Source organism: Delphinapterus leucas, chromosome 2 (genome assembly GCF_059928025.1).
Source record: "Delphinapterus leucas isolate spDelLeu-1000000601 "Yukka" chromosome 2, BTC_Dleu_Yukka2, whole genome shotgun sequence".
Taxonomy (NCBI): Eukaryota; Metazoa; Chordata; class Mammalia; order Artiodactyla; family Monodontidae; genus Delphinapterus; species Delphinapterus leucas.
In genome coordinates this window covers 60076421-60088579 of record NC_143130.1, presented here as the reverse complement: position 1 = coordinate 60088579, position 12159 = coordinate 60076421, and the positions used below count along the sequence as shown (strand labels likewise).

Here is a 12159-nt window from a genome sequence, read left to right as displayed (position 1 = left end):
AGCTAAAGCACTTAGTTGGACTTAAGTTGCTCTGGCAGAACATAGAGCTGTCAGCTCTGAGTAAAGTATACACGTTAAAAATGTAAAAATTGAAACTGTCTATGATACATTGCTAAAGTGGGGAAAAAAAGCAAATTCTAAAGAGTATTGTATGTAAGATCTAAAATTTTGTTTAAAATATCTGTATGTATGCATGTGCATTATATACAACTGATGTATCCACATGCATAGAAAAAGGTCAGAAAAAAATGTTAAAGAGGTTACCTCTGAGTTACAAAATTGTGGGTAATTTTAATTTTTGTTCCTTCAGTCACCTCATAATTATTGCATCCCTACCAAGTGTTTTCTGTATTTCCCTTTTTGTGAATATGTTTTATTTCTGTAATTAGAAAAGAACAATAAATGTTTGTTTTAAAGGGATAAAAAATGTAAGAATAACCATCAGAAGCATAAGAATAATTTTTTAAGCTTCCAGACAGGTAAGAAGTGAGTAGGGAAAGAATAAAGAAAATGTGGGAAGCCTATAGAAATGAGGGAAATGCAATCAAAGGACGGTGAAATAAAAAGCACAAAATTAAATAGTAGGAATAAAACCAAACATTGTAACAGACAAATAAAGGATTAGGCAGCTAGTTAAAAAGACAGAGATCCCCCAAATATATATTTTTTTAAAATCCAGCTGTACACCATTTGTATGTATATATATATATATATATACACACACACACATATATATGTGTGTGTGTGTATATACACACAGACACACACACACACACCCCATTTGGATATATATTTGAACTAAAGCATAAGTACACAAGAGACAAAAAAAAAAAAAGGAAAAAGATATACTGGGCCAACAAGAATAAGATAAAATTAGAATGGCTATGTTTATAACAGGAAAATGCACACACACACGCACTCTCAAGTGCACGCACACACGCTATAAGAAAAAAGGTGCAATTAAGGTTAAAGATCAAGTCATAATGATAAAAAAGAAACAATTTCTGAGAATACTTAACAAATTTCACATGTATGCACCTAATAAAATAGCATTGAAACGAAGAAAAATTGGCAGATAAATCCATAATTGTGGTAGAAGATTTCAATGTACTGTTTTTTTTTAGTAATTGATAGTTCAAGAAGGAAAAAATGTGTCAGGATATAGATTTCATAATTAACAAGCCTCATCTAATGTAGAGAAATAGATACAGATAGACACAGGTAGAAAAACAGATGTGTCCTTGTTCTACTAAAAATACGTATCTGGAGAACTAAGTACCCAAATGTGAATTAGAAAAAAAAAACTTTAGTGTGTGTGAATGTGTGTGTGCATGTGTGTATATATGTAGGGAGAAATCCATAGCCTTAAATGCTTACATTAGGCAAGATTTTAAAACTAAAATTTGTGAATTAATTACCAATCCCAAGAAGTTAGGAAAAAAATAATATTAAGTAAATAGAAGGAAGAATAAAGAAAAGAGTAGAAATTTATTAAATGAGAAAAATAAGATAGAAATCAAGAAGGAATAAGTTGGTTTTAAAAAGAACTAATAAAATGAACACACCTCAGGGAATAATTATCAAGAAAGTAAAGAAGAGAGAATATTATGGACAACTTTATGCCATTGAATATGGAAACTTAGCCAGAAATTATTTTTTCTAGAAAAATATAAGCTGGTTCTAGACAAAATAGAAAAATAGACAAGATAATTGGATCTCTCTACCTATCTACCTATCTATCATCTATCGATCTTTAAAATATGCTTTATTTTTTAGAGCAGTTTTAGATCCCCAGCATAGTTGAGAAGGTTCAGAGATTTCCCACATAGCCCTGCCCCCACAATGCACTGCCTCCCCGATTATGAACACCCTCACCAGAGTGGTATGTTTGTTACAATCGATGAGCCAACATTGACAAATAATGATCACCCAAAGTCCATAGTTTACACTAAGGGTTTGCTTTTTATGTTGTACATTCTATGGATGTGGACAAATGTATAATGACATGTATCCACCATTATAGTATCATACTAGCTTCACTGCCCTAAAAATCCTCTGTGCTCCTCCCATTTATCCCTCTCTCCCCCTAACTCCTGGAAACCACTGAGCTTTACTGTCTCCATAGTTTTGCCTGGTCCAGAATGTCATATAGTTGGAATCATACAGTAGGTAGCCCTCGGACTGGCTTCTTTCACTTAGTAGTATGCATTTAAGCTTCCTCCAGGTCTTTCATGGCTTAATAGCTCATTTCATTTTAAGACTAAATAACATTTCATTGTCTGGATATGCCACAGTTTATTTATTTATTCATTCACCTACTCAAGAACATCTTGATTGCTTCAAAGTTTTGGCAATTACGAATAAAGCTGCTTTAAGCATCCATGTGCAGATTTCTGTCTGGACATAAGTTTTCAACTCCTTTTAGTAAACACCAAGGAGTGTGATTGGTGGATTGTATGGTAAGAGGATGTTTAGTTTTGTAAGAAGCTGCCAAAGTGTCTTTCAAAGTGGCTGTTCCATTTTGCATACCCATCAGTAATGAATGAAAGCTCCTGTTGCTCTGCATCCTTGCCAGATGTGGTGTTCTCATTGTTCTGCATTTTGACCATTTACTAGGTGTGTGGTGGTATCTGGTTGTTTAAATTTGCAATTCCCTGATAACTTCTTTGTTGAGGTGTCTGTTCAAGGATTTTTTGATTGGGTTGTTTTCTTACGGTTAAGTGTCATTTGTATATTTTGGATAGCAGTCTTTATCATATCTTTTTTCAAATATTTTCTACCAATCTGAAGCTTGCCTTTTCATTCTCTTGATTGATATGTTTTTAAAAAGAAATTCGAAAAAGTGGGTTTTGCAGGCAAGTTCCATCTAGCATACAATATCACTTATGAGCATGTATGTACGCATCTTAACTAGAGTATTAACTCACTAAATCTAGCAATAATTTTTTAAAAATCATAACAAATTTAGTTTTCTAATGAAAAATAAGTTTTGTTTAACTTTAGAAAAATTCATTCATATAATTCATTCTATCAATATTAACAGAATGAAGGAGAAAAATCACACGATCATCTTGGTAGCTGGGGAAAAATCAGTTGATGGTATTTAATACCCATTTGTGAAATAGAAGAAAACTTGTGTAACCTGATGTAAGGTGTTTACCAAAAGTTCATTTAATGCTGAAACATTACAAGTTTCTATATGTAGAACAAAATAAAGATACCTATTGTCATCACTTAAAAAATATCTTAAGAATAAGAATCTTAAATAACAAGAAAAGTAAAAAAATGAAATATTAAGGATTAGAAAGGAATAAACTAAATTACCATCATTCATCAACTATATGACTTTTTTCCAGTATTTGCAGGTGTTAAAAAGTATCAATAAATAAATCTAAGACCAAAATAAATGGTGAGTTATATATTTATTTCTGGGAAAACTCAGTATCATAAAGATGTCAGAATTTCCCAAACTAGTCTGTAAATTTAATGTGATTCCAACTAAAGTCTCAGCTGGGTCTTCATGGGACTGGACAAGTAGATCCTAGAACTTAACAATGATGAGTAAAGGGCCAAGGATATGTAAGATAATTTTTAAACAAAAGAACAAAGTTATCGGAGACTTGCCCTGCCAAATACCAACATTTCCACTAAGTTGTAGTGATTAAGATGATGTTGTACTGGATCAGGAACAGTCCTATTGATCAAGGAACAATATTGGGAGCCCAGAAACTTGACACAGGCTTTGATAACATTATCCCATATTATTTATAACATTGTTATAATTCATCCAATGTTACATCCAATTGTTATAATCCATGTTATATGCCATTTAACATATAAATTGGTGGGTAAAGAAAGGATCTTGAATAGATTCTTCTGGAAGCCTCCTGCTGATACCTGGATGTCTGCCTCCTGGGATCTCTGAAAGGTAGAAACGACCATGAAATTTCAGTTCTGCTCAAGACTTTTTGGTCATGGTCTGTGACAAGCCACCTTGCTATCATTTTAACATGTCCTTAACACTTTAGAATAAAATACAAAACAAAATCAAAATATCCAGAGAAAGGATTTACTACTCTCTTTTGAAATAAAATTAATCTATTCTCTACAGACTTTTTTTCCTCTGAAACCTGGGCATCAGCGGTATCTTAACATGTAATTGGCAGCTTTTTTTTTTTTGCTGTTACCAATGTATTGTTTTTATTTTTATTTTTTTAACACCTTTATTGGAGTATAATTGCTTTACAATGGTGTGTTAGTTTCTGCTTTATAACAAAGTGAATCAGCTATACATATACATATATCCCCATATCCCCTCCCTCTTGCGTCTCCCTCCCACCCTCCCTATCCCACCCCTCTAGGTGGTCACAAAGCACCGAGCTGATCTCCCTGTGCTATGTGGCTGCTTCCCACTAACTATCTATTTTACATGTGATAGTATATATAAGTCCATGCTTTTGTCTCCTTAGGTAGGTTTATTCCTAGGTATTTTATTCTTTTTGTTGCAATGGTAAATTTTTGTCTGGTTTTGGTATCGGGGTGATGGTGGCCTTGTAGAATGAGTTTGGGAGTGTTCTTCCCTCTGCTATATTTTGGAAGAGTTTGAGAAGGATAGGTGTTAGCCCTTCTGTAAATGTTTGATAGAATTCGCCTGTGAAGCCATCTGGTCCTGGGCTTTTGTTCGTTGGAAGATTTTTTTTTTTTTTTTTTTGCTGTACGCGGGCCTCTCACCGATGCGGCCTCTCCCGTTGCAGAGCACAGGCTCCGGACGCGCAGGCCCAGCGGCCATGGCTCACGGGCCCAGCCGCTCCATGACATGTGGCATCCTACCCGACCGGGGCACAAACCCACGTCCCCTGCATCGGCAGGCGGACTCTCAACCACTGCGCTACCAGGGAAGCCCTGTTGGAAGATTTTTAATCACAGTCTCAACTTCAGTGCTTTTGATTAGTCTGTTTATATTTTCTATTTCTTCCTGGTTCAGTCTTGGAAGGTTGTGCTTTTCTAAGAATTTGTCCATTTCTTCCAGGTTGTCCATTTTATTGGCATATAGTTGCTTGTAGTAATCTCTCATGGTCCTTTTAATCTCTGCAGTGTCAGTTGTTACTTCTCCTTTTTCATTTCTAATTCTATTGATTTGGGTCTTCTCCCTTTTCTTCTTGATGAGTCTGGCTAATGGTTTATCAATTTTGTTTATCTTCACAAAGAACCAGCTTTTAGTTTTATTGATCTTATCTTTGATCCATGGCAACTTTTATTCCTTAAAAGATTTAAGATAAATGGCACCTTAGATTGACAGTCTTTTGAGATGGAAGGGTTTCCTCTTTCTTATTCATTTACTTTTTTTCTTACAATATTTTAAATTTTATTTTATTATTTTTATTGAGATACAATTGATATATATATATATACAACATTTTATGTTTACCGTGTACATTGTGTTGATTTGAAATACATATATATTGCAATATGATTACCATTGTAGCATTAGCTGACACCTCTATCCTCATCACATAATCATTATTTCTTTTTTGTGGTAGAGCAATTAAGATCATTTTCGCCTTTTCTGCTCTTCCCTCTCTCTCTTTCGAGGACCATGTGAGCTCAGAGGGAATGGGTCTGATGGCACCTGAGACCCTATTCATTACAGTTCTCACCTCATGAGCCCACAGTGTGCTCTCGACAGCAGTGCAGTGTACCTGGGGTTTTTTGCTCAGAGATGGGGGTCAGTGTTGCGGGGCAAGATGAGCAGGGGCTGCACCAAGCTGGGATCGGAGGGCTCTGCTTCCAGGGCCAGGAGCCCTTTGCAGGACTGGGATCAGGCACTGTGTCAGACCCTGTGGATGGGGAGCAGGAAACAGTCTTAGCCCAGACCACCAGGGTTCACCTGTGTCCCTTGGGCTCTGCCTGCCTGTGCTGCCATTGACGTCTGGAAGCACAGTTTGTAATCCTCCCCTAAGGATGGGCCCTTGGGTCCTGCAGGCATAGCCACCAGTGGTTAGCCCTCAAGCCCCTGTATTAGCCTTGCTGCTTGGGACAACATCTCATTCACCCCTGCTCCAGGCAAACTTCACCTTCATGAAGCCTCCCTCAGTCCAGTCTACCTCCAGGTGTGTGATCAGACTACGCTGTCTGCTGGGGACACGCCCACCTTTCCTGGTAGGCTCACAGAACCTGTGAGCCTTCTGCCCATCCTTAGAGCCTGTCCAGGTGTCCTCTGCTCCTGACTACTTGACGGATGACGTAGGACCTGCACCTTCAATATTGGGGTTAAATATCCCTCCTCTCCATGGGCACTTCTCAGTGGGAGTGCCCAGAGCTCCCCTCACACCAAGTGCAAGCTCATCTGTCCATTACTACCTGGACGAGGACCAAGGCTGCTGGAGGGAAGAGGTTTTGAGGGGCGTGAAGGGCCACGTGCCAGGGTCATCAAAAGTTCTGAGGGTGTATCCTGTCCTCTAGTAGTCAAGAAAAAATATGTATGTTTGACTGTTTTCTAACAGTTTAATACAGAAAGTTTCAGGTGCACACCAGCACAGAGGGAAGAGTGAGCTGAGTTCTGTGAACCCACCCAGCCTCCAGGGTGACCAGAATCTGCTGGCTGCAAGGCTGTGATACCATGTGACCTCAAGGTCACTGTCAGCTGACACCCAATGGACATCACTGATATTGTCGCCTGGCAGGTCCTTGCAGTGGTTTTGGTCACTCATGTTTCACAGGGACTTCATCCCCTGCATGTTTTCAGACTTAGATTTTAGCAGCAGAACCCTTTTTCAAACAAACCTTATCTCCAGCCCTAATGGTCAAAACAGATGAAGTGGTATTAGCACATAATTATTACCAGAGTTTACTTTTATATCATTTATGTATAAAATCAATTTGCCCCTGGGAAAGAACCCTAAAACTTCCACAGTGAGTATTAAGATTTTGATAATGATGACAGTGGTACATTTATCTCAATATTCTATTTTGGTTGAACGGTATTCAGAAATCACTGAGTCACACAGCCATTAGCAACAGATTTTTATCTTGTTTTTACCCATTTGCCTTGTGATCTCAAGAGTCTTTTCAATTAAATTGCTCCAAATCCATGGAGAAAGAGCTGTATGAATTTTATTTTCTTTCAGAATTGAATCATTAACAGATGCCCACAGCCTTTATTATAAATATAAAAATCAGCCAAGATGACACCCAAGCTTAAAATAAGCAAAGCTATGCAAGCATCACACAGTGCTTTCTGCTGTTGCTGCTGCGGGGTGGGGGGTGGGGGGTGGGGGGAGAGGTGCCAAGGCAGATGCAGGTTCTATGCTGGAATTGTAGATTCAAATGTGAATTTTTTTTAAAAGAGCAATAATGCAAAACAAATCTTACTGGGTGACTCATTTTCAAGAGTTTCAAATACATGCAGTATTCATGGCAAGAGGAGTTTTAGTTTCATGTCCACCAGAAAAGTTAAACGGGCCACATGAATTAATACATTGGTAGTGTCTGAAGAGTTAAAATTTCGCAAACAATTATTTGAGTGTTTTTGGACTTTTATTAGCATTTTATTTACATCTTTATTGGAGTATAACTGCTTTACAATGGTGTGTTAGTTTCTGCTTTATAGCAAAGTGAATCAGTTATACATATACATATGTCACCATATCTCTTCCCTCTTGCATCTCCCTTCCTCCCACCCTCCCTATCCCACCCCTCCAGGTGGTCACAAAGCACCGAGCTGATCTCCCTGTGCTATGTGGCTGCTTCCCACTAGCTATCTACCTTATGTTTGGTAGTGTATATATGTCCATGCCACTCTCTCGCTTTATCACAGCTTACCCTTCCCCCTCCCCATATCCTCAAGTCCATTCTCTAGTAGGTCTGTCTTTATTCCTGTCTTACCCCTAGGTTCTTCATGACATTTTTTTTTTCTTAAATTCCATATATATGTGTTAGCATACGGTATTTGTCTTTCTCTTTCTGACTTACTTCACTCTGTATGACAGACTCTAGGTCTATCCACCTCATTACAAATAGCTCAATTTCGTTTCTTTTTATGGCTGAGTAATATTCCATTGTATATATGTGCCACATCTTCTTTATCCATTCATCCAATGATGCATTTTGAAACACAAGGAAAATAAAATATTGGAATCAAACATTTGCAGAAATCTGAAGCACCTCCACAGAATCTTCGGGTTTCAGAGAACCCGAATTTAAAAAGCAGGGTAAAATCCAGGGTGAGTTTGTGAAGGTCCACATCCTCAGATATTTGGTTCCCAGTCACTGTTTGTGTGTCATTAAGGCAGTCAGGTACAGACTGCAGTGAAGCAAAGAATATTTACATCTTGAGCCTTCCTCCTCCTCTCTCTCCCTGAGTGTGTTTGGAAGTCAGGGGGTGGATGTGTCCTTTTTCATCTCAGAGGATTATCTTTTTATTGTAACTTAGTCTTCCTCCCTTCCTTCTGTCTTTAAGCTTCATCACATTTTTGTTTCATATTCAAACCTTGGCTTTCTTGAACAGTTTTTTCCTGAAGTTTCTGGTGGCTTTTTTTAATTAAAGATTTTTGAAAACAATGTGCCCTTAGTCAAATCCACGGTGTTTTCCACCTTGTTGTTTCTTCTCTTCATTACTCTGAATCCACTTTACTCTCTTCAGAGACCCCTTATATCTTGCTGTAATTTGGACCCCACCCCTTTTTCTAGACCCACTACACAGCTCATCATGAAAATTCCTTTTCCAGATCTTTAGGTTTGGTCTGAAAGTTTATTTCTTCTTCCTTAGTATTCACCCTCATTTTTCTGGAGCTGATGCTCAAGTCCATGACCAAGAAAATATACATAAGAAACAAGCTCTCTGGCACCTTAATGTTCTTAAAAACACCTTTCTTTGCCTTCACATTGGAGGGGTTTCTTTCAGCTCTACAATTTCTCTGTGTGATTTCTCTCCCTCCCACTACCCACCCCCGCCCCCATGTCTCTTCTGCTTCCTTGGCCTTTACTCTGAGGCCCTCATCCTTTCGGTCTTACATTTCATCTCAGTGATTCTTATCAGCCAAACCTCCCACCAATTTATAAAGGTGTATTTCATAGATCATGTTTTAACTTCCATATTGCCATTTGTTTTTCTAAATGCAACATCCTCTTGAATTTTTGTGATGATATTACTTTTTTAAGAGGTAATTTTTCATTCCTTTCATTGACTGTTTCTTCTTGGATCTTTCTTGTTTCTGTCCTTGTCTCTCACAGTGAAGGCTGTCCTCAGATATCTCATGACGGTGAGTTTCCCCTTTAGAGGATTTTGGGAACAGAAAAGGCTGCAGAAGTTCTGTAGACGTGGGCAGCCCTTAGCAGAGGTTCTCCAGTTGCTAAAATGAGGGAAACTTAAGTCGAGGTGCTGACACCTTGACTGGCTGCCTACGTTTTCTTGAGGCTGTTTACTTTTTTATTCACCTGTAGGGCGACATTTTTTTTTTTAACATCTTTATTGGAGTATAATTGCTTTACAGGGTTGTGTTAGTTTCTGCTTTATAACAAAGTGAATCAGTTATACATATACATATGTTCCCATATCTCTTCCCTCTTGCATCTCCCTCCCTCCCACCCTCCCTATCCCAGCCCTCTAGGTGGTCACAAAGCACTGAGCTGATCTCCCTGTGCTATGTGGCCACTTCCCACTAGCTAGCTATTTTACATTTGGTAGTGTATATATGTCCATGCCACCTTCTCACTTCATCCCAGCTTACCCTTCCCACTCCCCGTGTCCTCAAGTCCATTCACTACATCTGACATTTTAAGGATATGTTTTAATCAGGCATGGTAAAATGCAGACACAGAAATGACTGTCAGGAAGGAAGGAAGTTTATCTTACAGTTCCCTGGAAACAGGAGCATGCTCGCTATACAGGGCCACACAGGGAAGCACTAGGGACAGTCAGGAGGCAGAGGGCGTGAGGGGAAAATGTGGTCAAAAGCCTTTATTGTGGTTTCCATGGAATAGAACTGGTGAGGCAGGGTAAGCAGGGCTAGGACCGGGAATGCCTTCAGCAGGCTTGGGTACATATGGCCTGTCCCTGTTTGTCTGGTACCTGGTCCTGGGGTGATTAGGGCAGGTGGATGGTGGCCAGGAGGGTGAGAGCGCCATAAAAGAGATGGTGGGGGTGTGGGCTCTGGATTGGTTGCTTTCCATTTGAGCGAGTTGTTTGCTATCTCTAGGAATTGGCTGACCTGGGGCAGGGGTGGGGGTGGGAGTAGTCCCTCCAGGATCAGCAAGGCCCCAGATGTCAAAGTGTCAGAACACAGAAAATGAAAGACCTGGATAATAAGGGCTGTTGGTCTTAATTGTTTTTCCTTTCCGTTTTGTGTGCCCCCTTTAACCAGGTTGGTAACTCCTGGCTGTAGGAGGTTCTGACCATGGGCAGGGGGTGGGGCTGGAGTGCGTTCTTCTACACTTGAACCTAATTCTTCTGTCTCCACCTGTGCTCCTTCCTGTCATCACTAATCCTGGAGCCCCGTACTCCTTGGGGCTGCCCAACTCCCCCATGCACCTGCAGCCTCAGTCACTCAAGATGGATTTCTCAAGCACCACCCGAGCTTTGGACCCATTCAAGGGGCTGGAACTAGGGCCTTGAACACAGTGGGTCCAAATCCCACCCTTAAGGGCTGATAGAGGGGCACTGTGCTTCCCCCCACTCTTTATCTCCTGGAGATGGATTGAAATGTCTCATCTGCCAATGTCCTCCTAAGTTGTCTTCAGGTTTCATTTTTGCTAAGAGCTTTGTTTTATATGCATATGGAAAAAATAGGCATCCCTATGAAATGGAGGTGGGCACTGGTCTCTTCCCCCTGTGCTCTGGGAAGACCTTCCAGGTCAGCCACAGGTGGGGCTCTCAGACCGCCGCTGGCTGTCCCAACTGCAAGCAGCAGCCCCTCTCAGAGCTGCTCGGACTGTAGGAACAACTGCCCTAAGGGCATGGGGAACCCACTGCCCAGCCGGGCTGGCTCACGGATCCTTCTCCTGTTTCCAGTGCTGATGAGCGGTTTGACGCCACGTTCCACACCAACGTGTTAGTGAATTCTTCTGGGTACTGCCAGTACCTCCCTCCAGGTAAGTGCCGCTCCCTTTGTCCCCTGCAGTTAGACAGCATGAAGGAGGTTGGGGTGCTCGACGGTGCCCGCAGGGGCAGCGGCTGGCTCTGAGCTCTGAGCATCCTTAGCCTCCACGCACGCCCAGCCCTCCTGACTTCTCCTCTGTGCTTGCATGTATTCCCTGAGCGTGGCAATGCTGTCTTCCTCTTGGGATCATGGCTTAAGCTGTCTTTGCCAACACATGTCCTCTGTCCTTATTGTCCTGTGTTCTTTAAAGTTCATCCACAACTAAAACAAGTCTCCGTTGTCAGGTCATTTCTGTTCTCCTTATAGCCTGCAACCAACCTCCAGGTCATTTCCTCCTCACAGCCTGCGTTTTCCTTCCCACTGCACTGGGTACCTGGGTATGTGCTGCCCTCCAGTGTCAGGGTGAGATGGTGACCTTGCTGGGCTGGCTTCTTGCGTGCGTGCATTAAAGCCCACCTGCTTGTTAGAGGTGAGAACAGGTGGTTTCCAAGGGACTCATCAGCGATTTCTTCCCGAAAGAGCGTCTCTCCTTCTCAGGCAGCTGATGGGTAACTGCTGGGGTTGAATCTCCTCCCATCATTCTTGTCAGTTCACAGGGCCTTGGGCTGCTTGTGAGTGATCCATGCCATGGGAAACCCAGGCTTCGTGCCCTCAAGATATTAACAGATTTCTTTAAATCTTCTAGATCATTTTTCACATGTTATTTTCCAGGGTTATTTCCCCCACTGCAACTGTTTGTTTAACTTTCTGTTCCCAGGCAGCCTGCAGCCACCTCCCCCCTCACCACCAACACCTACACCACACACACACACACACACACACACACACACACGTGCACACACACACACGTGCACATGTCACCCACTAACGCCATACATACACACCACATATATAGATACATCACACAAAAAACATACCACACACTATGCTCACACACACACACACACACCCTCCAGCAGTCAGCCCCATCTTGTGCCCTTGGATCCATCTCACAGCTCACAGCAAAGCTGGCTTTGCCTCCTGGGTGGTTGTTTACATTCTCTTTCTCATTAGCAGAGGATGA

The 12159-nt window shown here is 40.9% G+C and overlaps 1 protein-coding gene across 1 annotated transcript in view; it reads left to right on the top strand.

Annotated features, from left to right (window-relative positions):
* CHRNA7 (cholinergic receptor nicotinic alpha 7 subunit) overlaps window positions 1–12159 on the top strand; it is a 125435-nt gene that overhangs the window by 94313 nt on the left and 18963 nt on the right. The window contains exon 5 of the mRNA XM_022580175.2: window positions 11009–11088. Coding sequence (XP_022435883.2) covers window positions 11009–11088 — 80 coding nt within the window. The remainder of the gene's footprint in view (window positions 1–11008; window positions 11089–12159) is intronic.